This window comes from Cervus canadensis, chromosome 2 (genome assembly GCF_019320065.1).
Source record: "Cervus canadensis isolate Bull #8, Minnesota chromosome 2, ASM1932006v1, whole genome shotgun sequence".
NCBI lineage: Eukaryota > Metazoa > Chordata > Mammalia > Artiodactyla > Cervidae > Cervus > Cervus canadensis.
This window is the reverse complement of record NC_057387.1, coordinates 17,563,474-17,588,085: the sequence shown is the minus strand read 5'-3', so window position 1 is coordinate 17,588,085 and position 24,612 is coordinate 17,563,474. Positions and strand designations below refer to the sequence as shown.

The 24,612-nt window shown below is 45.8% G+C and overlaps 1 protein-coding gene and 8 non-coding genes across 9 annotated transcripts; 4 read left to right on the top strand and 5 right to left on the bottom strand.

The window, feature by feature from the left end:
• Positions 1 to 72, top strand: TRNAH-GUG. The gene has a single exon. It is a non-coding gene; the product is annotated as a tRNA-His (tRNA).
• A 6,333-nt stretch (positions 73 to 6,405) lies between these two features.
• On the bottom strand, positions 6,406 to 6,478 carry TRNAV-AAC. The gene has a single exon. It is a non-coding gene; the product is annotated as a tRNA-Val (tRNA).
• Positions 6,479 to 11,346: 4,868 nt separating this feature from the next.
• Positions 11,347 to 11,419, bottom strand: TRNAV-AAC. The gene has a single exon. It is a non-coding gene; the product is annotated as a tRNA-Val (tRNA).
• Positions 11,420 to 17,482: 6,063 nt separating this feature from the next.
• Positions 17,483 to 18,220, top strand: LOC122427218 (E3 ubiquitin-protein ligase RNF138-like). Its single transcript, XM_043446515.1, has 2 exons — positions 17,483 to 17,597; positions 17,868 to 18,220. Exons 1-2 carry the CDS (start codon positions 17,483 to 17,485, stop codon positions 18,218 to 18,220), a joined length of 468 nt encoding a protein of 155 aa, XP_043302450.1.
• Positions 18,221 to 20,635: 2,415 nt separating this feature from the next.
• TRNAG-CCC lies at positions 20,636 to 20,706 on the top strand. Its single transcript has one exon. It is a non-coding gene; the product is annotated as a tRNA-Gly (tRNA).
• Positions 20,707 to 21,492: 786 nt separating this feature from the next.
• TRNAE-UUC lies at positions 21,493 to 21,564 on the bottom strand. The gene has a single exon. It is a non-coding gene; the product is annotated as a tRNA-Glu (tRNA).
• Positions 21,565 to 22,075: 511 nt separating this feature from the next.
• On the bottom strand, positions 22,076 to 22,148 carry TRNAV-CAC. Its single transcript has one exon. It is a non-coding gene; the product is annotated as a tRNA-Val (tRNA).
• A 600-nt stretch (positions 22,149 to 22,748) lies between these two features.
• On the bottom strand, positions 22,749 to 22,822 carry TRNAN-GUU. The gene has a single exon. It is a non-coding gene; the product is annotated as a tRNA-Asn (tRNA).
• Positions 22,823 to 24,018: 1,196 nt separating this feature from the next.
• TRNAQ-CUG lies at positions 24,019 to 24,090 on the top strand. Its single transcript has one exon. It is a non-coding gene; the product is annotated as a tRNA-Gln (tRNA).
• The last annotated feature ends 522 nt before the right edge of the window (positions 24,091 to 24,612 follow it).

Sequence of the window (24,612 nt, the reverse complement as noted above, 5' to 3'; positions counted from 1 at the left end):
GCCGTGATCGTATAGTGGTTAGTACTCTGCGTTGTGGCCGCAGCAACCTCGGTTCGAATCCGAGTCACGGCAGGGCATCCGTGTTACACGTGGCATCTGACTTCTTTTTCTTCAACACGGTAATGGTCTATACTGGGTTCTCCAACATGTGACCGCCCATTCTATCCAAAAAGAAAATTATTAAGGTGTATTCACAGGACAAGATGCACAAAATCATTAATGAACAGCTGTTTGATCTGTAATAATCACCAAGATCAAGACATACAAAATTTTTTATCAACCAAGTATGGAAGATACTCTTTGATACATCGATGAAGCACTCTGATACGTTTTCCAGGTAATGCCTATCCATCCCCTGCTACTTAAAATGGTTGAGTTTGTCCTTTCCTCAATTCACCAGAATGACTATAGACATTTTACTATCTAGGGATTATCAAGCAGAAATTCTGAAGTCAATTTCACCCTAGTAGGGAAACCACAGAGGTCAGAACGCCAGGATAACTGCTGCCTCTGCAGGCTTAGTCCACACCCCTGGCCCCCATCCACCAGCCCCACTCCCTCGCTCACCTCTTGCTCTACTCTGGACATAACATCTGTCCTAACAGGTCTTCTGAGCGAGTTTCCCAAGCAAAAGGGAAAACGTGCCCACTGCCTGGTAGAGACCACGGGGATTCCAAACAACAGCAGCTGGAGAGTCAGGCCATTTCCCTGGATCACCATCGTATTGATATTCTGATGTTGATTTTTACATGAACCATCTGCTTATGCTGCTGATGACAGTTTTCCCTTTATGGTAGTGAGATGAATTGGCTATTCAAAGTACTGGGCGGGGGGGGGGGGGGGGGGGGGGAGGGAATGAATGTGAATCAATAGGTTGAAAGAGAATATTTTAAAAACCTGTTATGCACTTGCTCAACTGAAAGCGGGTGGAGATGGTAAAAACCTGGGAGGCTGGGCATGTCCACTATTGCTGGGCCAGTCATTGGATCTAACCCTGTGCACTCTGGGAATACCCTGAGCCTGGGTCTCTGTCTCTGAGAGACACTGAGGAAAATCCACAGCACCTGGTTCCCTTTTCCTGTGAAGCCTAAGCCAGGGATCACAAAGGTAATATTTTAATGACCAGACGTTATAAGAAAATACTCTTGACATATTTACTCGTTCGGAAAATAAACGTCATACGTATAAGGAGATCTCATTACATAGCCTCCAGCACGACTGCTTTTTAAACATTCCTACACTAAATGCTGACAAACGTGGAGCAATTGCATCTGCACTAGTCAGTTCAAAATCATTCTAGAAGACTGCTGGCAGTTTCTAATAAAGTTAGTCTTGTACCTACTTCATGACCCAGCAATTGTAATACTTCTATGAATGCACAAATGTACAAAAAGTTGGTATAGAAAATTCATCAAGAACACCTGTTAACACCAAAAAATCCCAATAAAATTACTCCAATAATACCAAAATTAATGAGATATCCATAACACTTTGAATATGTTTAACGAACAAAATGTTGCATGAAAGCAAAGTCAGTTACCAAAAATGTAGCTTCCTTCATTTGAATTTCAAGAGCAGGCAACAGTACACTATTGCAGTAGACCTCAGAATAGTAATAAAAGAAGCGATCTAGTGTAGGAATTGCCTAGAAAGTGGCTCAAATGACATATCAGGGATGGGGGAAATTTTCTACAATTTGATCTGGGTGCTCATTACATTTGCAAAAATTCAACAAACTGTGCCTATAGTTCAATGATTTACTGTTTCTGTAAAAATCAGTGGCTGGTGGATGGAAAGGAACTGGTCTAGACCATGATGACTAGTTTGCATTTTATTGTAAGCCTCTTAAATACGCCTTCTCCTTTAGTGTAAAAAAAAAAATCACTGATATTAGAAATATGTTTACCAGAAAATGACAACAACAACAACAATGACCATGTTATTTTGTTAATGTAAACTATAGACAAGGCTCCTTGAAGGGCAATATTTCAATTTTGGGGATGTGTTCTGCTCAACAGTGAGACAAGCAGTCATTCTAGGTTTTGCTTTGACCGGCAGGTTTGTGCACTGTGGGATTTACTCCTCTTCTCGCTGCATCTTGCTTTCTGGGCCAGCGGCAAATTCTGTTCTCCCACCGCTGCTAGGGGGCATAGCTGGTGCTGGAATTAAAAGTAAACAGATAGAATATTACTCAACCAAAAAAAAAAAAAACCAGAAAAGAATAAAATAATGCCAATTACAGCAACACGAATGGACCAAGAGATTGTCATCTTAGTGATGTAAGCCAGGCAGAGAAAGACAAATATCATATGACATCGCTTATATGAGAAATCTAAAAAACAAAACTAAAACTGATACAAATGAACATATGTACAAAATGGAAATAAACCCACGGACATAGAAAACAACATTATGGTTACTAAAGGGGAAAGGGGAAGGGATAAATTAGAAGTTTGGGATTAACATACACACACTACTACTGTGTAGAAAACAGATAACCAACAAGCACCTAGTGTATAGCCAGGGACCTGCACTCAATATTTTGTAATAATCTATAAGGAAAAATAATCTGAACCACAAATAGATGTATATGTGTGTACAACTTAATCACTTTGTTGTACACTTGAAACAAATACAACATTGTAAATCAACTATAAGTCAAACTGAAAAAAAGAAAACAGGCAAATGGCGAGACAGGCTATAGACACCACCTTGCCTTAGCCTGGATCTGAACCAAGGTCGCTGCTGCCACAGTGCAGCACCCACACTGTCCAGTGACAGTACACAACGCGGCAGAAGGTAACTGTCCCACATAAACATACCCACACTGCGTTTGCTGCTTTATTTGTGGACACCTACAGAAGTTCGAGCTTTTCTCTCTTTCATGCTCTTCTCTGATTCTCCCTCAGAGTTTTGCCAAGAGAACGCACCGGGCATAACAAACACTCTCTTCCAACAACACAAGAGACGACCCTATACATGGACATCACTAGATGGTCAATACCCAAATCACACTGGTTATATTCTTCGCAGCCCGAAGATGGAGAAGCTCTATTGCCAAACTCAGACTTAAACTGAAGAAAGTAGGGGAAACCACTAGGCTGTTCAGGTATGACCTAAATCAAATCCCTTACGATTGATTATACAGTGGAAGTGACAGATTCAAGGGATTAGATCTGATAGACAGAGTGCCTGGAGAACCATGGATGGAGATTCGCAACATTGTACAGGAGGCCTTGATCAAAACCATCCCCAAGAAAAAGAGAAGAAAAATGCAAAATGGTTGTCTGAAGAGGCCTTGTAAATAGCTGAGAAAAGAAGAGAAGCAAAAGGCAGAGAAAAGGAAAGATATACCCAAATGAATGCAGAGTTCCAGAGAATAGCAAGGAGAGATAAGAAAGCCTTTCGAGGTGAGCAGTGCAAAGAAATAGAGCAAAACAATTAAAATGGGAAAGACTAGCGATCTCTTCAAGAAAATTAGAGATACCAAGGGAACATTTCATGCAAAGGTGGGCACAATAAAGGACAGAAACAGAAGCAGAAGATATTAAGAAGAAGTGGCAAGAATACACAGAAGAACTACACAGAAAAGATCTTCATGACACACATAACCAGGATGGTGTGATCACTCACCTAGAGCCAGACATCTTGGAGTGCAAAGTCAACTTAGGGACTCAAGAAGCATCACTGCAAACAAAGCTAGTGGAGGTGAGAGAATTCCAGCTGAGCTATTTCAAATCCTAAAAGATGATGCTGTTTAATTGCTGCACTCATTTGCCAGCAAATTTGGAAAACTCAGCAGTGGCCACAGGACTGGAAAAGGTCTGTTTTCATTCCAATCCCAAAGAAAGGCCGTGCCAAAGAATGTTCAAACCACTGCACAATGGCACCAATTTTTCATGCTAGCTGTGTAATGCTCAAAATTCTCCAAGCTAGGCTTCAACAGAATGTGAACTGAGAACTTCCAGGTGTTCAAGCTAAATTTAGAAAAGGCAGAGGAACCAGAGATCAAATTGCCAACATCTTTTGGATACTAGAAAAAGCAAGAGCATTCCAGAAAACATCTATTTCTGTGTCATTGACTACACTAAAGGCTTTGACTGTGTGGATCATAACAAAGTGTGGAAAAGTTTTCAAGAGATGGGAATACCAGACCTCCTTACCTGTCTCCAGAGAAACCTGTATGGAGCTCAAGAAGCAACAGTTAGAACCGGGCATGGATCAATGGACTGGTTGAAAATTGGAAAGGAGTACGTTAAGGCTGTATATTGTTACCCTGCTTATTTAACTTCTATGAAGAATACATCATGCAAAATGCCAGGCTGGATGAAGCACAAGCTGGAATCAAGACTGCAGGGAGAAATATCAATAACCTCAGACATGCAGATGACACCACCCTTTGTCAAACAGCAAGGAGGAACTCAGGAGCCTCTTGATGAATGTGAAAGAGGAGAGTGAAAAAGCTGGCTTGACACTCAGCATTCAAAAAGCTAGGATCATGGCATCTGGTCCCATCACTTCATGGCACATAGATGGGGAAGCAATGGAAACTGTGACAGACTTTATTTCCAGGGCTCCAAAATCACTGCAGATGGTGACTGCAGGCATGAAATTAAAAGACACTTGCTCCCTGGAAGAAAAGCTATGACCAGCCTGGACAGCATATTAAAAAGCAGAGAATAACTTTGCCAACAAAGGTCCATAGAGTCAATGCTACGGTTTTTCCAATAGTCATGTATGGATGTGAGAGCTGAACCATAAAGAAGGTTGAGCATGGAAGAATTAATGCGTTTGAACTGTGGTGTTGGAGAAGACTCTTGAGAGTCCCTTGATCAAGGAGATCAAATCCTTTGATCAAGGAGATCAAACCAGTCAATCCTAAAGGAAATCAGTCCTGAATATTCACTGGAAGGACTGATGCCGAAGCTGAAGCTCCAGTACTTTGGCCACCTGATGAGAAGAGCTGACTCAGTAGAAAAGACCTTGCTGGTGAGAAAGACTGAAGGCAGGAGGAGAAGAGGGTGACAGAGGATGAGATGGTTGGATAGCATCACCGACTCAATGGATATGAGTTTGAGCAAGCTCCGGAAGTTGGTGATGGACAGGGAAGCCTTCCGTGCTGCAGTCCATGGGGTCGCAAAAAGTCCGAGAGGACTCAGCGACTGAACAGCACCACCAATGTTTCTGCTACTTAATGAAATTATCTTTTCTCTCTTACGATCTGTCCTGAGCCTCTTCACAGGCTTCCTGGGAGGTCTCAGTGTCTCATCCATGCTTCTGCCTGCTCTCGCTCCTTTTCACGTTTCCTCGTTGGACGTGATCTCTTTCCAGCTGCAGTCACACGCACCCCATCTACTAAGCCGACGTCCAGAAGCGCAAATGGTCGGATAAAGGCGGAGCAAACCAGGAGCCATCAGCTTCCTTCGGACGCCCCTTGGATCAAGCTCCGGGCGTCTCCTGGGCGCTGGCATGTGCGGCGGGATTGGAGCAACGCGCGGCGGGGACCCTTCGGGGACCTTCTGCCCTCGGAATCTCACGGCTTCCCCGCGGGAATGAACACGCCGAGTGGACTCCGTCTCTCAGGTTGTCCGAGGCTCGGAGGGGGAAACGCTGTTCTGAGAGACACAGGTGGCTCCGGCTAGCTCCGTCAGCATGCTTGCTTTCTGTCGGAGTGAGGAGTAAGCTCTCCTCGCGTCTCTGCGGTGCAATCTGTTACGGAGTTCGGCTGTTAACCGAAAAGTTCTTGATTCGAGCCCACCCAGGGAGGGGTGTCACTCTTAGAATGTAAATGACGTACGATTGTTTCTAATCTCTGCATCCTCTCCTGAGCTCCAGTACTACCTTACCCTGTGTCTTGAATACACACACGCGCGCGCGCGCGCGCGCACATAGGAGGACCTACGTCCGGGATCTCTGGGGGAAAGCAGGTCCTGGAATTCATGAAACAGTAGGCTCATCAGCTACCCTGTAAACTCATTTTACCAATGAAGTTTCTTCCACTGTTCGTAGTAGTCTCTATTTAACCTTTTCCATACACTTTTCCAGTTAATTTGGTTCTATTCTTTTCCTCCATTTTTCCTACATTGGATCACAGAAGAAGCCAGAGAATTCCAGAAAGACATCTGTTTCTGATTCATGAACGAAAGCCATTGACTATGTGGATCACAACAAACGGAGGATGGAAAATTCTTCAAGAGATGGGAAAAACAGACCACCTTACCTGCCTGCTGAGAAACCTGTCTGCAGGTCAAGGAGAGATGAAACCAGTCAGTCCTAAAGGAAATCAACCCTGAATGTTCCTTGGGAGGGCTGATGGTGAAGCTGAAGCTCCAAGCCTCACTCCCCGCGGCGGGCCTCCATTTTGTGTTTAAAATATGAACCTAGAAGTTTGCGGAAAAGTGAAGTTGTTCCCGCCCGGTTTCGAACCGGGGACCTTTCGCGTGTTAGGCGAACGTGATAACCACTACACTACGGAAACCACATGGCCATCAGTGCCTAGTGACATCCTCAAGAAATGCATGTTTGAACACACCTGACCGTCCAATTTTCAAAGGAAGAAGACTCTGGAAGTCCAAGTGATCCTTCAAGTCAGGATCTGGGTTCCTGAAAGGCCCTGACTTAGGGTTCCTCACCTCTCCCAGAGCGAGGTCCTGTGGGCCCCCAGGCAGTTAGACCTCAGGATGCCCCAGAATCTGCTCTCCACTCCCTCCACTCTTCTCCCAGGCCAAAATTTCAGGCTTCTCCATGAACTGCAGCTGGTCAGTTGCTCCTTCCATTTGTGAGGTCCAGATGCTTTCAGGACCTTGTCAGTTGAAAAGCAAACATCAGAGTGATGCAATCTGTTGGGATTTGTCTTTAAAAAAAAAAAAAAAAGGAGTTGGAATGGAGGCCCCCAGGTGAGACCTGGGATCCCAAATATCTCTAAGGACCACAGATGTGGGGAAGGGGACAGCGTCAATGGATAATGCTTTCTGGGAAGGCCCCAGGGTCCCAAAGGAAACTCTAGGTCTTTCCCCTTCCACCCCTGTGGCAAGGGTGTTTTCCCACCTTACCTGATGCTCTGTTGGCTCAGACCAAACACACTTCTCTTTGACACCAGTCTTTCAGACCACACTTCCAACTTGTCAGAAAATCCTATTTTTCTTTGATTATGCATTTTGATGCACATAATTTTTTTCTTGGTCTGATTTCCTCCCTCCACTTTCCTCATAAAGGCCGGGAGATGGATTCAACTCGAGAGTCTCGCTCCTTTGAAACTTCAGGGTTTGAGGCTCTTAACCTCGAGTGTGTGGGGCTGGGCCAAGGTTGAGAACTCTCTTGGCCAGGTTGGTCAAGACCGGCCTCTCCTCGGCCTGTCCTCCAGGGTTGGGGGCAGGGCCGGGCCACCTCAGCATGGCCCCTGTCGCAGGGTCTAGAGCCCCACACAGGCGTGGTGCTGCGGGAGAAGCTTCAGCCGGCAGAGTGGATTCACGTCGCCGGGAGCCGGTGAGGCACAGGTAAGCGGTGCACTTGTGTGCACGTGGCAAATTTTGGTTCTCAGGCAGCCGGTGCCCTCCCAGCTCCCTGGTTCTGATCCTGCGGGCAGTAATGTCCGGCAAGAAGAGACCAGTAGGAGAAGAGCAGCATCTCCTTCAAGCCCTATCCAGTCAGCATCCAACAGTGGTCTTGAAGAGAGGCAGTGAGAAGTGGTAATAGATTAGGGGAAAAGAAGAAATCCTTGGTGATTTCCTCATCGAAACACCTCATGAGGATGAAGTGGGAGCTTCAAAGTTTTGGTGCTTTCACGGCTGTGGGCCAGGGTTTGTGGACCTAAGATCCCACAGTCTGTGTTCAGTCATGCACACTCAGTCATATCCAACTCTGTGGGATGCTATGGACTGTAGCCCACCAGGCTCCTCTCTTCATGGGATTTTTCAGGCAAGAATACTGTCGTGGGTTGCCATTTCCTACTCCAACAACAGATAGGTTTCTTCTTAATGCACTTATTAAGGTGAGTAGTGACTGGTGGCTAGATGGCCCAGCAGGCTTTGTTTGCTGATATGACAGGCAACCTTTATCATTCACATTCCTCCCCTCTCCCCTCTGATCTCCTTTGTTTGGCTGCACCCATTGGATTCCACGGGCAAGAAAGACCTGGAAATGCTGGTTGCCAAGGTCAGCCACAAGCACACAGATCAGGGGCAAAAGGTAGACAGGAAGCCAGGAACCAGGGACGGCAGAGAGTATTTAGCCCAAATGAAATGAGCCCAATACTCAGGGGGCCTCCTATTAGTCCTGGTGCCACCACTTAACTTCCTTTTGACCTTGGGTCAAGTCCAATTTGCTAGGCCAATTTTACAAGTGTCATATGAAAGAAATAATAAGTACTTCATAAAACTATTGTGTAGATTAAATGAGACAATCAAATAACACAGCTGGCATAGAAGGTGGCCAATGTGAAGTATGTTCTGGTAGGAAACAATCAAAGATAAGCTGGTACTTCCATCTTTTTAACATTTGAATACATTTTTAAATATTTCAATAAATTTTGTCTTTACGAATGTAACATCCATTCACAAAATAAATGTATATTAGAGAATAGAAAATTTTAAATGGAATTTATAAAACATATGCCCACAAAAGGGACTTGCTTATAGTAGCTTTGTTCATAATAGTCCCCAAATTGAAAACCATTCAAATGTCCATCACCAAGTGAATAGATATAATTGTGACATATTCACTCAAAGGAATACTACTCTTCAATAAAATGAAACAAATTCCTGATACATGGCAACAATACAGACTAAAACATCACCCTGAGTGTTGAGAAGAGTACCTATTCTGGGGAGCCACCTATGGGGATTACTAGATGAGCCAAACTAATCCCTAGTGAGAAGAACTAGATCATTGAGTACTTGGGACAGGGAGTGATAGGGGGATTGACTGCAAAGGGGCACAAGAGGATATTTTGGAATACTGGAGATGTTCCTGAACAGGGTAGTGGTTCCATGGGTACATCCACTTGTCAAAAGTCATCGAACTTGAAATGGATAGATTGTATTATTTTTAAATTAATTCTTAAGAAATTTGATATTTTAAAAATAATGAGAAAAATCATTCCAAATTTTAATAACTTAATTCAATCACACTCATTATTTTTATTAGCATAGAGGGTTCTTTTAGAAATGTATGTCTCTTAAGGTAAACAATTTGACTGAAAGTTCAACAGTTTCTTCATTTTTGTGTTTTTTTCATTCAATTTATACACTAGTAAATTGAAATACTTTAAAGTTGGAATAGATTTTATAAAAGCTCAATCACATAAAAGCATATATATATATATATATATTCTTCTCTCAGTTGATATTCCTAAATGATTCCATTATCATTTACCTACATTAACAGAAGTTAGTTTTGAATTTAAAGTGTTTCAAAATTTTACATATTTGTATTTTCTGCATCATTTCAATTTTTTAAAATAACATATAGAGTGTAGGAGCTTCCCAAGTGATACTAATGGTAAAGAACGCACCTGCCAATGCAAGAGACACAAGAGATGTGGAGTCTATCCCTGGTTCAGGAAGATTCCCTGGAGGAGGGTATGGCCACCCACTCCATATTCTTACCTGGAATCCTCTCATGGTCAGAGGAGCCTGGCGGGCTACAGTCCACGGGTCCCAAAGAGTCAGACAGGACTGAAATGACTCAGCATGAACACTTTTGCTACAACTTAGAATAATGTAAAAGTAGATTTGAAGAAAAATGTGCAAAGATGTTAACAGCAGTTCATTCTAGGAGGTGGGACTACAGATGACTGCTTATTTTCTTCTTTAGATGTATTTAACATTTTTAAATTTTAAAAAATGAATGACCTGGAAGTGAAAGAACAGAAGAACTATGAAAGAGGTATTGGAAAGGTGAGAGGAAAGGACAAAAGGGAGGAAAAACCTAGTTCTTTCAGAAGGTGTGTTTAAGTTGGGGATCAAGGGGAGCAGCTCTTGGAATAAGAAAGGTGTTTGGGAGACAAGTGGGTCATGAGGATACTGCAGTTTTATTCATGTCACATGACTCCTCCTTGGTGTTTTGTGAAAGAAATATACAGGCTTAAATTTCTTGCCAAACATTTTTACCATTTGTGTTCCTCTTTGACCAGCACCATATCCTGTGGAGCCAGGCAGGCTCCGGTTCAAATTGCTGCTCTCAGATCCCACTCACTGATTGAGTGACTAGACAAGTTATTTAACCTTCCATGCCTCAGATTTCTCATATGTGAAATGAGGATGATGATATGATAGAAGCCGGTTGAAAGGATACAGTGAGTTCACCCATGTAAAACTTGCAGACAGTGCCTTAGCACATGGCACTTTGCACGTCACCATTGAGTGTAAGCTCTTGCATTTTGGCACTACACTGCATAAAATCTGGGTGTGGTTTTCTTTTAAGTTACTGATATCTTTCAGTGGCAGTGGATCTTTCAAGAGAGAGTGAAGGAATCCCGTCTGACCAGCAGTAACCTCCTGGGCTAGTGGAATCTGCCAGTTTACTAGTTCATCTGATCAGCTCATCAAAAGGGGAACAGTAGTCCAATTCCTTGCTTCAGAAATCCCCCAATTTTAAAAAAATGAAGGTTTTACCGTGAAAAACATTCCTATACATAAGACCCAGAATTTTACGTAACAGATATATATATATATATGTATATATATTTATGACTACATAGAAACATAAAGCTAATATACAAGCAATGGACCTTACTATATGTTTATCTGTGTATATACACCACACACACATACACACACACAGACAAGGACGTACATGCAGGTAGCCTCTGATCCTCAGTGAGGATCTCTGGAGGAAAGCAGGTTGACTGGGAATCCTAGAATGCATCGAAGAGTAGGCTCATCATCATCACCCTGTAAACTCCTTTTACCTATGAAATTTCCTCCACTGTTTATAGGACTCTCTATTTAACCTTTTCCATATACGTTCCCAATTAATTTGATTCTATCCTTTTCCTCCGTTTTCCCTCCATTTTTCCTCCATTGTATCATAGAAAAAGCAAGCGAATTCCAGAAAGTTATCTATTTCTGCTTCATTGACTCCACTAAAGCCTTTCACTGTGTGGATCACAACAAAATATGGAAAATTCTTCAAGAGATTGGAATAGCTGACCACCTTACCTGCCTGCTGAGAAACCTGTCTGCAGGTCAAGGAGAGATCAAATCAGTGAGTCCTAAAGGCAATCAACCCTGAATATTGACTGGAAGGAATGATGCTGAAGCTGAAGCTCCCAACATCACTCCACGCGGCAGGCCTCTACTGTGTGTTTAAAATATGAATCTGAACGTCTGGGGGGGAAAGTGAAGTTGTTTCCGCCCGGTTTCGAACCGGGGACCTTTCGCGTGTTAGGCGAACGTGATAACCACTACACTACGGAAACTGGGCGACCACTTGAGCCTAGTGACATATTCAAGAGTTGCATGCTTGACCACACCTGACCGTCAAATTTTCAAAGGAAGCGGACTCTGGAAACACAGGCAATTCGTCAAGTAAGGATCTGCCGGTCTTGAAAAGCCCTGATGTAGGGTTCCTCGCCTCTCCGCCTCTCCCGGAGCGAGGTCCCTGTGTGCCGGCTTTGCGCCCAAGCGCAGAGGTCGCCCCCGCTGACTCCCCAGTTCTCAGAAGCCTCAGGAGCGGGGGGGAGGAAGGTGCGTCTGAGCCCCAGGTGGCCCCACGTCCGTCAAGGTGGACGCAGCCCTTCCGGCGGCAGATCCGCGCCTTAGAGTCCCTTTTCATGGCGCCAGCGGGGACCGGGCTCGATGCTTTAAATCCCACTCGGGAAACAAAGGACCCGCCCTCCCCTCTGCGCGGCCCGACCCGTGCGCCCCTCTCACAGGCCTTTCACAGCAGCGCTTCTCCGGCGCCGCCTGGCACCGGGGGTTCCTCAGATTCCTGCCTCTGTGGCTGATTCTAGTCCCCTAGTTTCAGTCCGGACTTGCATCACACGTCCACGTTTAGCAGGAAGCGCAGCAAAGGCTGAGGCTCAGGTCATTTGTTGAATTCCTTTGCCGACCAGGCCCCGCAGAAAGCGCGGAGGAGCCGGGCGCGGTCCACGCAGATCTGACCGTCTTCATTCCTTCCTCATCAAACTTGACATTCTTCTTGAAGGACGGCTTTGTTTTACAATTCACAATGTCTGAAACGCCTCTGGTTTTCCTTTTATAATTTTGCAGTTCAACAGGTCGTGGAACGCGAATTTAACACAGAGGTAAAGGCGTTTTCTCAGAAAGCCGGTGACTTGAAGGGTTTTCGTATTTACTTCACAGCAGGCCGAGTTTCTTTTCGCTGAAAGACTTGAATGCAATGTTGTCTGTGTCTGTCTCTGGTTTCCTTTAGAAGTGGAGCGTCTCAATTTGGGGACTGCATGTGCCGTTTTCTCCAGCAGTGGCTTTCCTCTTCTCGCGGCGGCCGGCGCTGCCTTCGCGTCTGAGGTTCACCGGCTCAGACCCCGAGGAAGGCGCGGGCCGCGTCCAGGCCGCAGGGCTCCTCCTGGTTCCGCGTGGACTCCGAGCGCGGTCGAGGGTGAGACCGCCCGACAGCACCCTCACTCGCGCTAGAGGCCTGAGTTCCCAAAGAGGCGGACTGGAAAATAGCTTTAGATGAGGGCGTTTCTTTGAGATTTCGCCTTACTTTCTTCCCCTGCAGGTCCTAGTGTTCGGCTCCCACGTCCAGATGGAGGAGCGGGTTCATCGCTTTCTGTCGCGTCCGGCATGCTGACGCCCCACTTGGACGGGACCAGGGTGCGGTGGTCCTCTCCCCGTCAGGGTGGGCGCACAGCGGACGCCGGAGGGACCACAGACATACGGCTCCCTGCGGCAGAAATGGTAGGCGCAGGGCTTCAGAGCCCGCGAGTGGAGCGCGCTGAGGCGACGGATCCATCCCCGGCCCCCGAAGATGTGACAAAGCGCAACGACGGCCGCCCAATGCCTGGATCAGAGGTTCAGCCTCATCCAAGAAGTGGACAAGGGAGGTTCCGCAGGTCGTGTGGGAAGACCTGGAATCCAGGTTTGGTGCGAGGTCAAGCTCTCTTTCTGAACCTGTTTCCTTGTGAAGCAGGGGCCACTTGGTTCTCAGCTGGTGATGGGTGGGTCCATTTACTACCTGATCTTGACCTGATTTCGGGGCCTCCTCTGAGAGCGGCACGAGGACCGGCTGCTTTTCCCCCTGGATCAGCTCAATCCGCAGAGCCTGACCCTCTTTATCATTGTGTCTTTGGCTGGAAACCGCGGTGTGGAGTTGAATTCGTTCCCTTTTGTTCTCTGACTCAAATCAGATTGTCCCACACTTGTGCTGGAGTGAGGGAAAGCGAAGTGTCTTCACAAGGGATGAACTTCTTGGTTTTCAGAGAGATGATAGGTGTCACAGGTAGAGACGATGTAGGGCCCAGATGAGAAGGTGAGGGGATATCAGGAGGTAAAAGTATCCTGCAGTCAGCTTTGTCCTGTGCCCTCCTTGGATTCACTGACTGTGGCTTGTTCTCCAAGGTGACTCAGAGCAGAGAAAGGTGGGCTGGTTGTCGGCCCTGTGGAGCTTTCCGGTGGTGAGGAACTCTTCCCAAATTTCTTCAGTTCAGTAGCGACCCCAAGGATGGCAACATGCCAGGCTTCCCTGTCTTCACCAAAGCCTGGAGTTTCTTCAAACTCTTGTGCACTGAGTCAGTGATGCCATCCAACCATCTCATGCTCAATCACCCTCTTCTCCTCTTGCCTTCAATCTTTCCAGCATCAGGGATTTTATACTGAGTCAGCTCTTCCCATCGGTGGCCAAACTATTGGAGCTTCAACTTTAGCATCAGTCCTTCCGAAGAATATTCAGGAATGATTTCCTTTAGGATGGACTGTTTGGATCTCCTTGCAGTCCAAGGGGCTCTCAAGAAACTTCTCCAACACCACAGTTTAAAAGCATCAATTCTTTGGTACTCAGTTTCCTTTATAGTCCAACTCTCACATCCATACATGACTACTGTGAAAACCATAGCTTTGTTTAGATGGACCTGTGCCGGCAAAGTAATATCTCTGCTTTTTAATGTGCTGTCTATGTTGGTCAGAGCTTTTCTTCCAAGGAGCAAGCGTCTTTTAATTTCATGGCTGCAGTTACCATCTACAGTAACTTTGGAGCCCAGAAAATAGTCTGTCACTGTTTCCATGGTTTCCCCACCTATTTGCCATGAAGTGATGGGACCAGATGCCATGATCTTCCTTTTTTGAATGTTGAATATTAAGCCGGCTTTTTCACTCTCCACTTTCACTTTCATCAAAAGGTTCTTGACTTCCTCTTCGTTTTCTGCCATAAAGGTGGTGTCATCTGCATATCTGAGGTTATTGATATTTCTTGCAGAAATATTCATTCCAGCTTGTGCTTCATCCAGGCTGGCATTTCACATGATGTACTTTGCATAGAAGTTAAATAAGCAGGGTGACAACATACAGTCTTGACATACTCCTTTCACAATTTGGAACCAGTCCGTTGTCTCATGTCCGATTCTAACTGTTGTTTCTTCACCTGCATACAGCTTTCTCAGGAGGCAGGTAAGGTGGTCTGGTATTCCCATCTCTTGAAGAATTTTCCACAATTTGTTGTGATCCACACAGTCAAAGTCTTTGGCGTAGTCAATAAAGCAGAAGTAGATGTTTTTCTGGAACTCTCTTGGTTTTACTATGAACCAACAGATGTTGGCAAGTTGATCTCTGGCTCCTCTGCCTTTTCTGAATCCGGCTTGCACATCTGGACGTTCTCAGTTCACATACTGGGAAAACCTCACAGTGAGAATGTTGACCATTACTTCGGTAACATGCGAGATGAGCGCAATTGTGCAATAGTTTGAACAATCTTTGCCACTGCCTTTCTTTGGGACTGGGATGAAAACTGACCTTTTCCAGTCCTGTGGCCGCTGCTGAGTTTTCCAAATTTACGGGCATCTTGAGTGCAGCATTTTAACAGCCAGGCCTCCCTGTCCATCACAAAGAGTTTTTTGAATGTTCTTCCTAATGACCCCTGAGTTATAAGTAGTCCAGTCTGTCTGGGGAGATCGCTTACATACAATTGCTTGTCCTGCGTGAGCACCAGGCATTGTTCCAGGATCTTTTTAAAACTTTGTTTTCTTGGCCTCAGGCACTTTCTTCATAAAAATACCCCGATCATTACTCTGCTGAGTACTTGAGGGAGACCCCTTCATATCCTAGCATTCTCTCTCTCTCCCACTCTCTCTCATCACTAGACCTTTCTTCGTGTTTCTTTTCATTATTATTAACTTTTCTTGGAATATAGCTGTTTTATGATGTGTTAATTATGATGTTGTGTTAATAGCACAGTGAATTGGCTATACACATACATATATCTCCTCTTTTGTGGATTTCCTTCTCATTTAGGTAACCACAGAGCATACAGTAGTTCCCTATGCCATACAATAGATTCTCATTTGATATTTATTGTATACATAGCATCAATAGTGTACATGGGCAAATCCTAATTTCCCAATTCCCTCAACTCCCCTTTCCACCTTGATATCCATACCTTTGTTCTCTACTTCGTTTTTGGAAATAAGAATCACTGGATCTTTGTCCTGTGAACTCTAGCTGATTGCTCTCCACCAACTCTCAGCTTCATCTCCAGAGTCCAGTAGATTGACCTCAAATCCTCCTCTTGGTGCCCAGGCTGGGAACTCACTGAAAGCAGGAAGCTGGGCCCATGGCAAGACTCATCTTGTTTGTTGGTCGCCTCTCAAGGCTTGCCATCCTTTGCTAAAGCCTGAATTCCTGTGTCTTAGAAACCAGTATTTCATGTTTTTTGTCTTTTATTCCTTTGGAAGTGGGACAAAGGGGGAGAGTGAGATTTAGGAAGGAGGGTTAATCTGATTTCTGTCACTGCACCTTTGCTAGAAACTGAAGGCATCCCTTGCATGTTCTTAGTTTTCCCTAAATAGATGTTCTAATTTATATTCCAGTGTATTTTGCCAACTCAAGGAAAGAGTCTTTTTCTTCATGGTCTTGCCATCACAAGAAATTGTCAGTACTCATGTCTGTTACTCTAACAAAGGAATTTGTGCCCTACTGACTCAACTTAGTGGGAGGTGCATTGAAAAGACAATGTGTACATTACCCAGAGATTGCACATACTCAGCAGCTAAACTTCCAAGCTGATCGGAAAGTATTCTAATAATTATAAGTGTTTATAGTGGTGACCCAGTAATTCACTCCAGAGAAGACCAGCCAGAATGACTCTGGAGAGCTTCTTGCAGAGCAGCTTATGCATTACAGGAGTTTAAAGAAAAAAGAAAAAAAGACTCACTGGTTCCAGACATTTATCGTCTTACCTCCCCTTTATGAGTTGTATTTTGGCTTAGGTTGGATGCACACAATCTAATGAGGGGTCTCCCTCCGGTACAGGTGCATTTGCAAGCCCGAGGCTGTCTCTGAATGATATCTCAACAGTATGTGGCTACATCTGCAAAAATTATCTCATTTGAGACAAATTGGTGCAAGCTACAGAATACTGAACTGATAATGCATCTTGTGCAACCCTGGATCCTGAGAGTTATTGGGTCACCTTCCACTGATTCCTCAGTTGAAGCTCATGAGGAAACAAGAGGTCTTTGGATTTTCCGTACTCAGTCGAGGATGTCTCTAGGTTCTAGGACATTTCCCTCTGCCCTTCTCTTTCCCTCTTGGAGTGTGTGCCTTTCTGTCTCTCTCTGTCCCTTATACTCTAAGCTACTGTGGATCTTACCCATTTTCCAGGACTGTGGATTAGGAGTCCTTCAATCAGGAAGCACTTTCTAGGTGCTCACCAGGTACCAGGCCCTTCTCCAGGAAAACTGCTGTATCAGGAGCAAAGTCAAGGTCCCACTCCTTGGTGCATTCACACCAGGAGGCATCAAAAATAAGATTCACACACACACACACACACATACACACACACACACACAAGAATCACAGCAGGAGAACAACCTGTCATGTTCTTCTCGGGTTCATCTGCCTGCCAGCGCATACGGACCCCAGCACTGAGTAAAAAAAGAATTACATAGCACATGGGAAAATGGGTGACTTGAGATCTAGAAGGCAGGTAACTAAGAATCAGGAATTTTTTTTTTTAAATAAAGGAGTACCTCAGGTAAGCAACAGGTCCTTACTTAGCTTAGAGAGTCCATGTGTTGTACTCATCTTCAAGTGACATTATGGCTACATTCAGGAACATCTGCTAAAGGTACCCACACATCCTCTTAAGCTGTTAAGCTATAGCCCTTCTATGTATACTCTATAAAAATATGGGCAGCATTATTTCTACCGTAATTAGAAATTCTCCAGGCAAAGATTATACATTAATTCAACCAATTTGATATCAGTCAAAGCACTTAAAGTTAGGGTTCGCGCAGGGAGTGGGCCCCTGGCTGCCACCACCACCTCGGCCGCTGCTGCTGTCATCCCCTTCATCCCTCGTCCCCCCCATGGCCAAGGAGCTCTCTGCGGCCACGTCCTGCACTGAAGATGACTTCTACTGCCCCGTCTGTCAGGAGGTGCTCAAAATGCCCGTGCGGACTGCGGCCTGTCAGCACGTTTTCTGTAGAAAGTGTTTCCTGACTGCAGTGAGAGAAAGTGGAATACGTTGTCCCCTCTGTTGTGGAAGTGTGACTAGAAGAGAGAGAGCATGTCCTGAACGGGCCTTAGACCTTGAAAATATCATGAGGACATTTTCTGGTAGCTGCAGATGCTGTGCAAAACAGATTAAATTCTATCGCATGAGACATCATTACAAATCTTGTAAGAAGTATCAAGATGAATATGGTGTTTCTTCTATCATTCCAAACTTTCAGATCTCTCAAGATTCAGCAGGGAACAGTAACAGGAGTGAAACATCTGCATCTGATAACACAGAAACTTACCAAGGGAATACAAGTTCTTCTGGGCAGCCTACCTTTAAGTGTCCCTTGTGTCAAGAATCAAATTTTACCGGACAGAGTTTACGGGATCATTGTAACAGTAACCACCTATTTCAGATAGTTCCTGTGGCGTGTCCTATTTGTGTGTCTCTTCCTTGGGGAGATCCTAGCCAGGTTACTAGAAATTTTGTTAGTCATCTAAATCAAAGGCATCAGTTTGATTATGGAGAATTTGTGAATCTTCAGCTAGATGAGGAAACCCCGTATCAAACTGCTATTGAAGAATCTTTTCAAGTAAACATCTGAAGGCTGTAGACACCTCTGCATCTTTGTACCTGCAAGTGCCATCTTTAAGGAGAAAACTACAGGAAGTCACCATTTCAATAACTTGATGTGCATATTAATAAAAGGAATTCAGTCTATTGTTTTAGATTTTTAATTGAAAAATAAAGGTGGGCCACGTAAAAACTTAATTCTTTTGATAAAAGATAAAGCTTAGGACATTATCTTTATAAACATTAAAAGGATTATATTTCATTAGTGGTGAAAAGAGAACCCCTATTGTACTTATCTTTTTTGCGTTACATATTCTTGAATTTTTCCTTACTTTTGAAATTTGGTGCAGTTCCTCCCATTGACATTATTGCACACAGGTAACACAGTACCAAATTCTGAATGATGTGATTAATATAAACCCAACAAAACTGAGCCAGTTATTTGAGTTGCAAATGGAGACTTGAAGTGCTAAATGAAACAATCAAAAGAAAACTTTTTAAAATACAGATTCTAGCTGCAGAATTCAACTATAAGAAAATTGTATTTATATAATATTTAGTATTTTTGAAGACTAGTGAGATTTCTTTAATAATTTTAACTCTTTAAAAAGCAAAAGCTCACTGTATAGATATTTCCTTTTTGCTGTTAGAAGGAAATATCAAGAGAAAAATGGATTTCTTTGGTGGACAGTTGGTAATGTCAAATCTTGTTTGTTTGGCTGACTGATTTGTAAGCCTCAAGTACAGTAAGCTGAATTACAGCTCTTTGGCCTCAGACTTTTCAATAACAGAATTGCTGGTTAGCTATGATGAACCTTTTATTACAAACTTGCAGTTGGTGATATTACATTCTCTCTATATATTTAAATGAGAGGTTTGACTTCGTCTCAATTTAGAAACTTGTTCAAAGCTCAAGATGTGTATGTATATATACATGCACTTTTGTATGTGTATATACACGCACTTTTGTATGTGTATATACACATGTAAGCATGCAATTTGTCTGGTTATATGCAGAATTTCTATTAAGATTTTTTTAAAGGGACAAGTAATATGTGGTTGATGTGTTTATCTGAGTTGATTAAAATTTTGTATGTTACCAAAATTTTTAAAGTAACAGTCAAATGCTAAGTTGTCTACTTGGCTACTCTGACACCTTAAAAATTGAGTTTACACACCTACACAATTCTATGTTTACATGGTGCTCATTTGTTATCTTAAAGATAATGCGGGACTATAGGAGTGAGATGGATCCTACCAGCCACTCTGTTTCACTACATTTCAGTCAAATTTGAGTTCATTCTTAGCATTCATTAAGGAAAGTCATAAAATAACTTGTACTCGAAGGCCCAAATCACAGAATAAAGCTGAAGAGTGGATTAGCTGACATTCCATACTAATATAATTGTTTATGCTTTCTTTAAATTAAATAACTAAAAGAACATAAAATCTCAGAAGTAGTTTGCTGCTAATATACACATATGTTGTATCAAAAGGTATATTTTGGTTTTGTTAAAACCCTTGTTGACTTTTCTACAGTGAATTTTTTGTAACTTGATTTAATAAAAATGTTAATTTTGAAAAAAAAAGAACTTAAAGTTAATGATAGATCTTAAAATTGCAAGTTGAGCCGAATTGTGGCAGATAAATGCAACTTAGAATCACATATTAGATGATAGCTAAAAACATTTACCCCAAATTAAAAGGGGAATAATTAAGTCGCTATGATTTTGAGAATCAAAAAACTTTAGCCTAATTTAAAAGATATTATATGGCATACTTCATTTACTGGGACACATAATTTTAAATTTTATAAATAATAATAAATCTGAAAGTTACCATGAAGTAGTTTTTAGACCAAAATTTAAAGCAGTATGGGGCATACCAAGAGTCATCTCTGGGAGCGTGACAGGACAAATATTTTCTATGCAATTATACATCAATTATTAGAATTCTCTAGAGTGTTAAAAGTATTTGAGGTTCATCCTTATTATCAACTTGAATGTTATTCTTGTTTGTAGCATGGAGAGCACTAACTTATCTAAAGGCTTAGCTTTAGATAAAGGGCCCTCCCTGCAGGGCACAGGGAGCCAGGCCAGAGCCAAGGGGGCAGCTGCACTGCCTCGACGGGTTTCCAGCAAAGGAGCGTGGGAGTCCCCTGGACAGAGGGGCCTGGTGGGCGAGAGTCCAAGGGGTCGCAAAGAGTTGGACAAGGCTGAGCCAGTGAGCACGAGCAGCAGGCGGTTCCCCCACTCAGACGGAGCCGGAGCGCACCTGACTGCCCGCCAAAGCAACCCTCAGGAGGCAGGGCGCAGCCGGTGCCGCGGAGGGCGGCGGAGGAAAGCCTAGACCGTCCTGGGAACAAAGGGCACGAGTGGCCCGCGCTTGAGAAAGACCTGAATAGAACTCCAACTAGGCAGTCGTTGCGAACAGCCCCTCGAGAGCAGCATTGGTGGTTCAGTGGTAGAATTCTCGCCTCCCACGCGGGAGACCCGGGTTCGATTCCCGGCCAATGCATCGTGGTCTTGTTAGTTTTGGGCTTCCCTGGTGGCTCAGAAGATAAAGAATCTGTCTGAGGAGATACAGGAGACCTGGGCCAAGAAGATCCCCTGGAGAAGGAAATGGCAACCCACTCCAGTATTCTTGCCTGGAGAATCACATGGACAGAGTAATGCTACAGTCCACGGGGTGGCAAGAAGTCCAAATGGACTGAGCGACCCAAAAGAGAACGGATTCCAGGTTCCTGAAGGGCCAAGAGGGCCCTCTTCTGGACGGTAAGGCTGTTCCCTGGCCTTGGAAGACAGGTCCCAGGGAAGTTAGCTTTGAGAGGGACGCCAAAGGAAAGGAACAATCCTGAGATATCCGCATATTACTACCAAGTGATGTCATAACTCTTACATAAAGAAAGAATGTGATGCCACCTGGGCACTTAGGTACAGAATATAGGATGTTCGTATTCTTACAAACTTTTGGTATCTTAGAAAAGCTTTTGCTTTGGGTTTTTAATGAATTTTTGGAACTGAAGCCTCACATTCTCTTTGAATGGAAACTCTGTTAAGTAGGACTCTGGGTTTACCATGCCAGGAGAAAAGGGTGGAGGCGAGAGCTGACCAGCCCAGGCTGTTCATGGCATCTGAGCTCCAAAAGCCAGCCTGAGGTCCAGGACCCTGAGGCGGGGACTCAACGGCATTTAGAAACTCTGTGCAGAAATGTTCTGCACTGGACCTTTAAGCAAAATACAGTTCCAATCTGGGCGGGAAGAGAGAGACTTGTGTGAGTGCAGACGCTGGAAGAAAGAAGGTTTTCCCTGACCGGGAATCGAACCCGGGCCGCGGCGGTGAAAGCGCCGAATCCTAGCCACTAGACCACCAGGGAGCTGTAGACAAAGCAGTTATTTAGCTTCTCCAGGTGACAGGTGAGTGCAAGATGACCCTTCAGAACGTCAGAAAGCTGGAAAGGAAATGTCGCAGCGGCCCAGGGCTGTGTGCAGCTGTGCGAGGCTCCCAGCCCTGCCCCCGCCGCTCATCGGCCTTCGCCTCTCCTGTCCTGGGCGTCGCTTTTGCTCCGGGGCAAGGACACAAAGTAGCGGGCTGGGTCCCTCCTGCTCTAGCTCTAGCGCGGCGTGCTGCCGAACCCAGGTCTTCCTCTCTTCGTGAACCTCGGTTTTCTTTGGAGTCTGGCTCGGTGGTGAGTGGCGGGTGATGAGCGGATCCGTCCACCTCCAGATCTCTGACCTGGCTCCGGGGCCTCTCCGAGAGCCGAATAAACTTCCAGGTGGTCACCAACTCTTCCTACAGCTGCGTCCCCTGCCTCACCCCGGGCCTTTCGCGCCTGTCGGTTTTGCCAGTGAAAACGCACATCTCGGGCAAAAGAGAACGAGGCGCTTTGTTTCCGCCCGGTTTCGAACCGGGGACCTTTCGCGTGTGAGGCGAACGTGATAACCACTACACTACGGAAACGGGACAGTCTCCCCTTCTGAACACTGTATCCAAGAAATCCCGAGGTCCCGCCACCGCTATCCACACCACCGACTCTTAACTCTGAAAGAGGAACCTTGACGCCCCTAGCTCTCTCAGGCACGGAGACGGCGGCCCCCGACGGCCCTGCTTTAGGGTTCCTCCTCTCCCCTGAAGTGAGGACCCTCGGGCCCCCACAGGCTGCCTTCGGGGTCCCGCACCCAACGCAGAATCCTCAGACCCTCAGCTGCGCAGCCTGAGTTCAGGGGTCGCCCCCGCCGACTCCCCAGCTCCCGGAAGCCGCAGGAGGCGGGGACTGGGGGCGCTCGAGGCCCAGGAGACCCCCCATCCCAGCGGTGTGGACGCCGCCCCTCCCGCGCTGCGGACCCGCGCCTCGGTGGCCCTTTCCACGGCGCCGGCGGTCAGCGCTCCGGGCTCTCAGGAATGACCGAGGCTCCCAGTCCACCCGGGACCCGCCCTCCCCGCTGCCCCTTTGCACCTGACTCCTGCGCTCTTTCTCCGCAAGCCCGTCGCCGCAGCACTTGTCCGGTGTCCTCCTGGCAAAAGGGAGTGTCTTTGGTGTTGTCTAAAATGTCACCGCACCGTCCCTGGGTGGGCTCGAACCACCAACCTTTCGGTTAACAGCCGAACGCGCTAACCGATTGCGCCACAGAGACAGCAGTAGGCGATTCCTTTGGACTCCGTTTGGAGTAGACACTCATTCCCGGGTTAAGCACTCTGGCCCCCAGAGAAACGATGCCATTTCCCTGCCCACTACCCGCTACAGATGCCAGCGCCCCCAGAGAATCCGGGATCCAGGGCTCGAACCTTTCGGGCCTGAACCGAAATAGATCCAAGGACAGCTGAACACCCGGTGGGCTCCAATGATGGCCCTGCCCGTTTCCTCCCCTACACCCGATGAATGAGAGTTGGCCCCCCTGGCAAAGGCCTCCGGGTCTGTGCTTCGGTTTCCTGTGTCCACCAGGCGGTTTCCACCAGAGTGGGCTTCCCTGGGAGCTCAGACTGCAAGAATCCGTCTACAATGCAGGACACCTTGGCTCAATCCCTGATTTTGGAGGATCCCCTGGAGAAGGGAATGGCCACTCACTCCAGTATTCTTACCTGGAGAATCTTTGGACAGTGGAGTCTGGCGGGCTACAGTCCCTAGGGACACAAAGAGTTGAATGCCACTGGGCGCCATTGACTTCCCTGTGAGTGAGTATAGCTGGTTTGTCTGAGTGTTTTCTTTAAATGGTTATTTTTACTCACATTGTAAATTTAGCAAATAGGAACTTGTAAGAATAACTTACCCCTCTCCAAATCAGAAGTATATGAAGAATAAAAGAAGCGTTCTCCTGCCTCCATTCCCACTCCACCGCTGACACGCTTTATATGTTACACGTAAGAGGTGGTGGCGGCTTAGGAGTGTAATCAGCCCTATGAGCACACCAAGGGACCCAGGAAACCCCGCCTCCTGCCCTGACATCCGTCTGCCCCCTCTGGGCTATGATGGGAAAAGGGTGAAGGCAAAGAAAAGGAAAATAGCATTCTTATTTGCAGAAATTTTAACTCAAGATGGGACACTCTGGTCACCTAGGCAGACTATGTGGTTGGTGATGGAGAGCTAAGGGGGTCCTCCCTGGCACAAAACCCAAAGTGGATTTCACCTCATTTTCTGAGGTGAGAGTGAGCTGTATGGATCAAAGAAGAGGAGCAGAGAGAAAGCAAGAGGGATGAGCACCTGCGGGAGTCAACCGTATTGGAGTCTCCTCAGGGCCTTAGAAGAACTGCCCTGAGCTTATGGGTGGGACGTCTGGAGGCTAAAGAAGCGGATACGGTTCTCTGGCGGCGGAGGCCAGGTGGCTCCCGAGGGGGTTCCATGGTGTAATGGTGAGCACTCTGGACTCTGAATCCAGCGATCCGAGTTCAAATCTCGGTGGGACCTTTCTGCCTAGTTAGAAGAGCACTTTTTACTCCCCTAATAGGACCTGCCTTCCGGCTCCCGCGACCCCCAGCGGCGTGGTTCGCACGGACACGGCGGACAGGTGTGGGACCGACCCGGGGCGTCCTCGCTGGACGCGGGCGGCTCTGCCCATCCCTGCCCACCAGAGCCCGGCCCCTCCTCTGCCCTCCAACCCCCGCCCAGGGGCGCAGTGACCCCGCCAGTGCCGCCCCCTCGTCGGGTCCCCTGGGTGTCTGGAGTAAAAGGCAGAGGCTGAGCCCACGGAGTCCTGCCCCGCGAGGGGGCTTCGCACCGCACGGCTTGTAGCTGCACGGTCGTCCCTGGGAGTAAATGGTTGCGGGCATGAGCTGCGATGTCACATATTCACATATTAGATGATACCTAAAAACATTTACCCCCACGTTGAAAGGGGAATATAAGTAACTATGATTTCTATAAATAAAAGACTTAATCTTCTTTGAAAAAACATTATATGGTGTATTCCATTTTCTGTGAAACAGAATT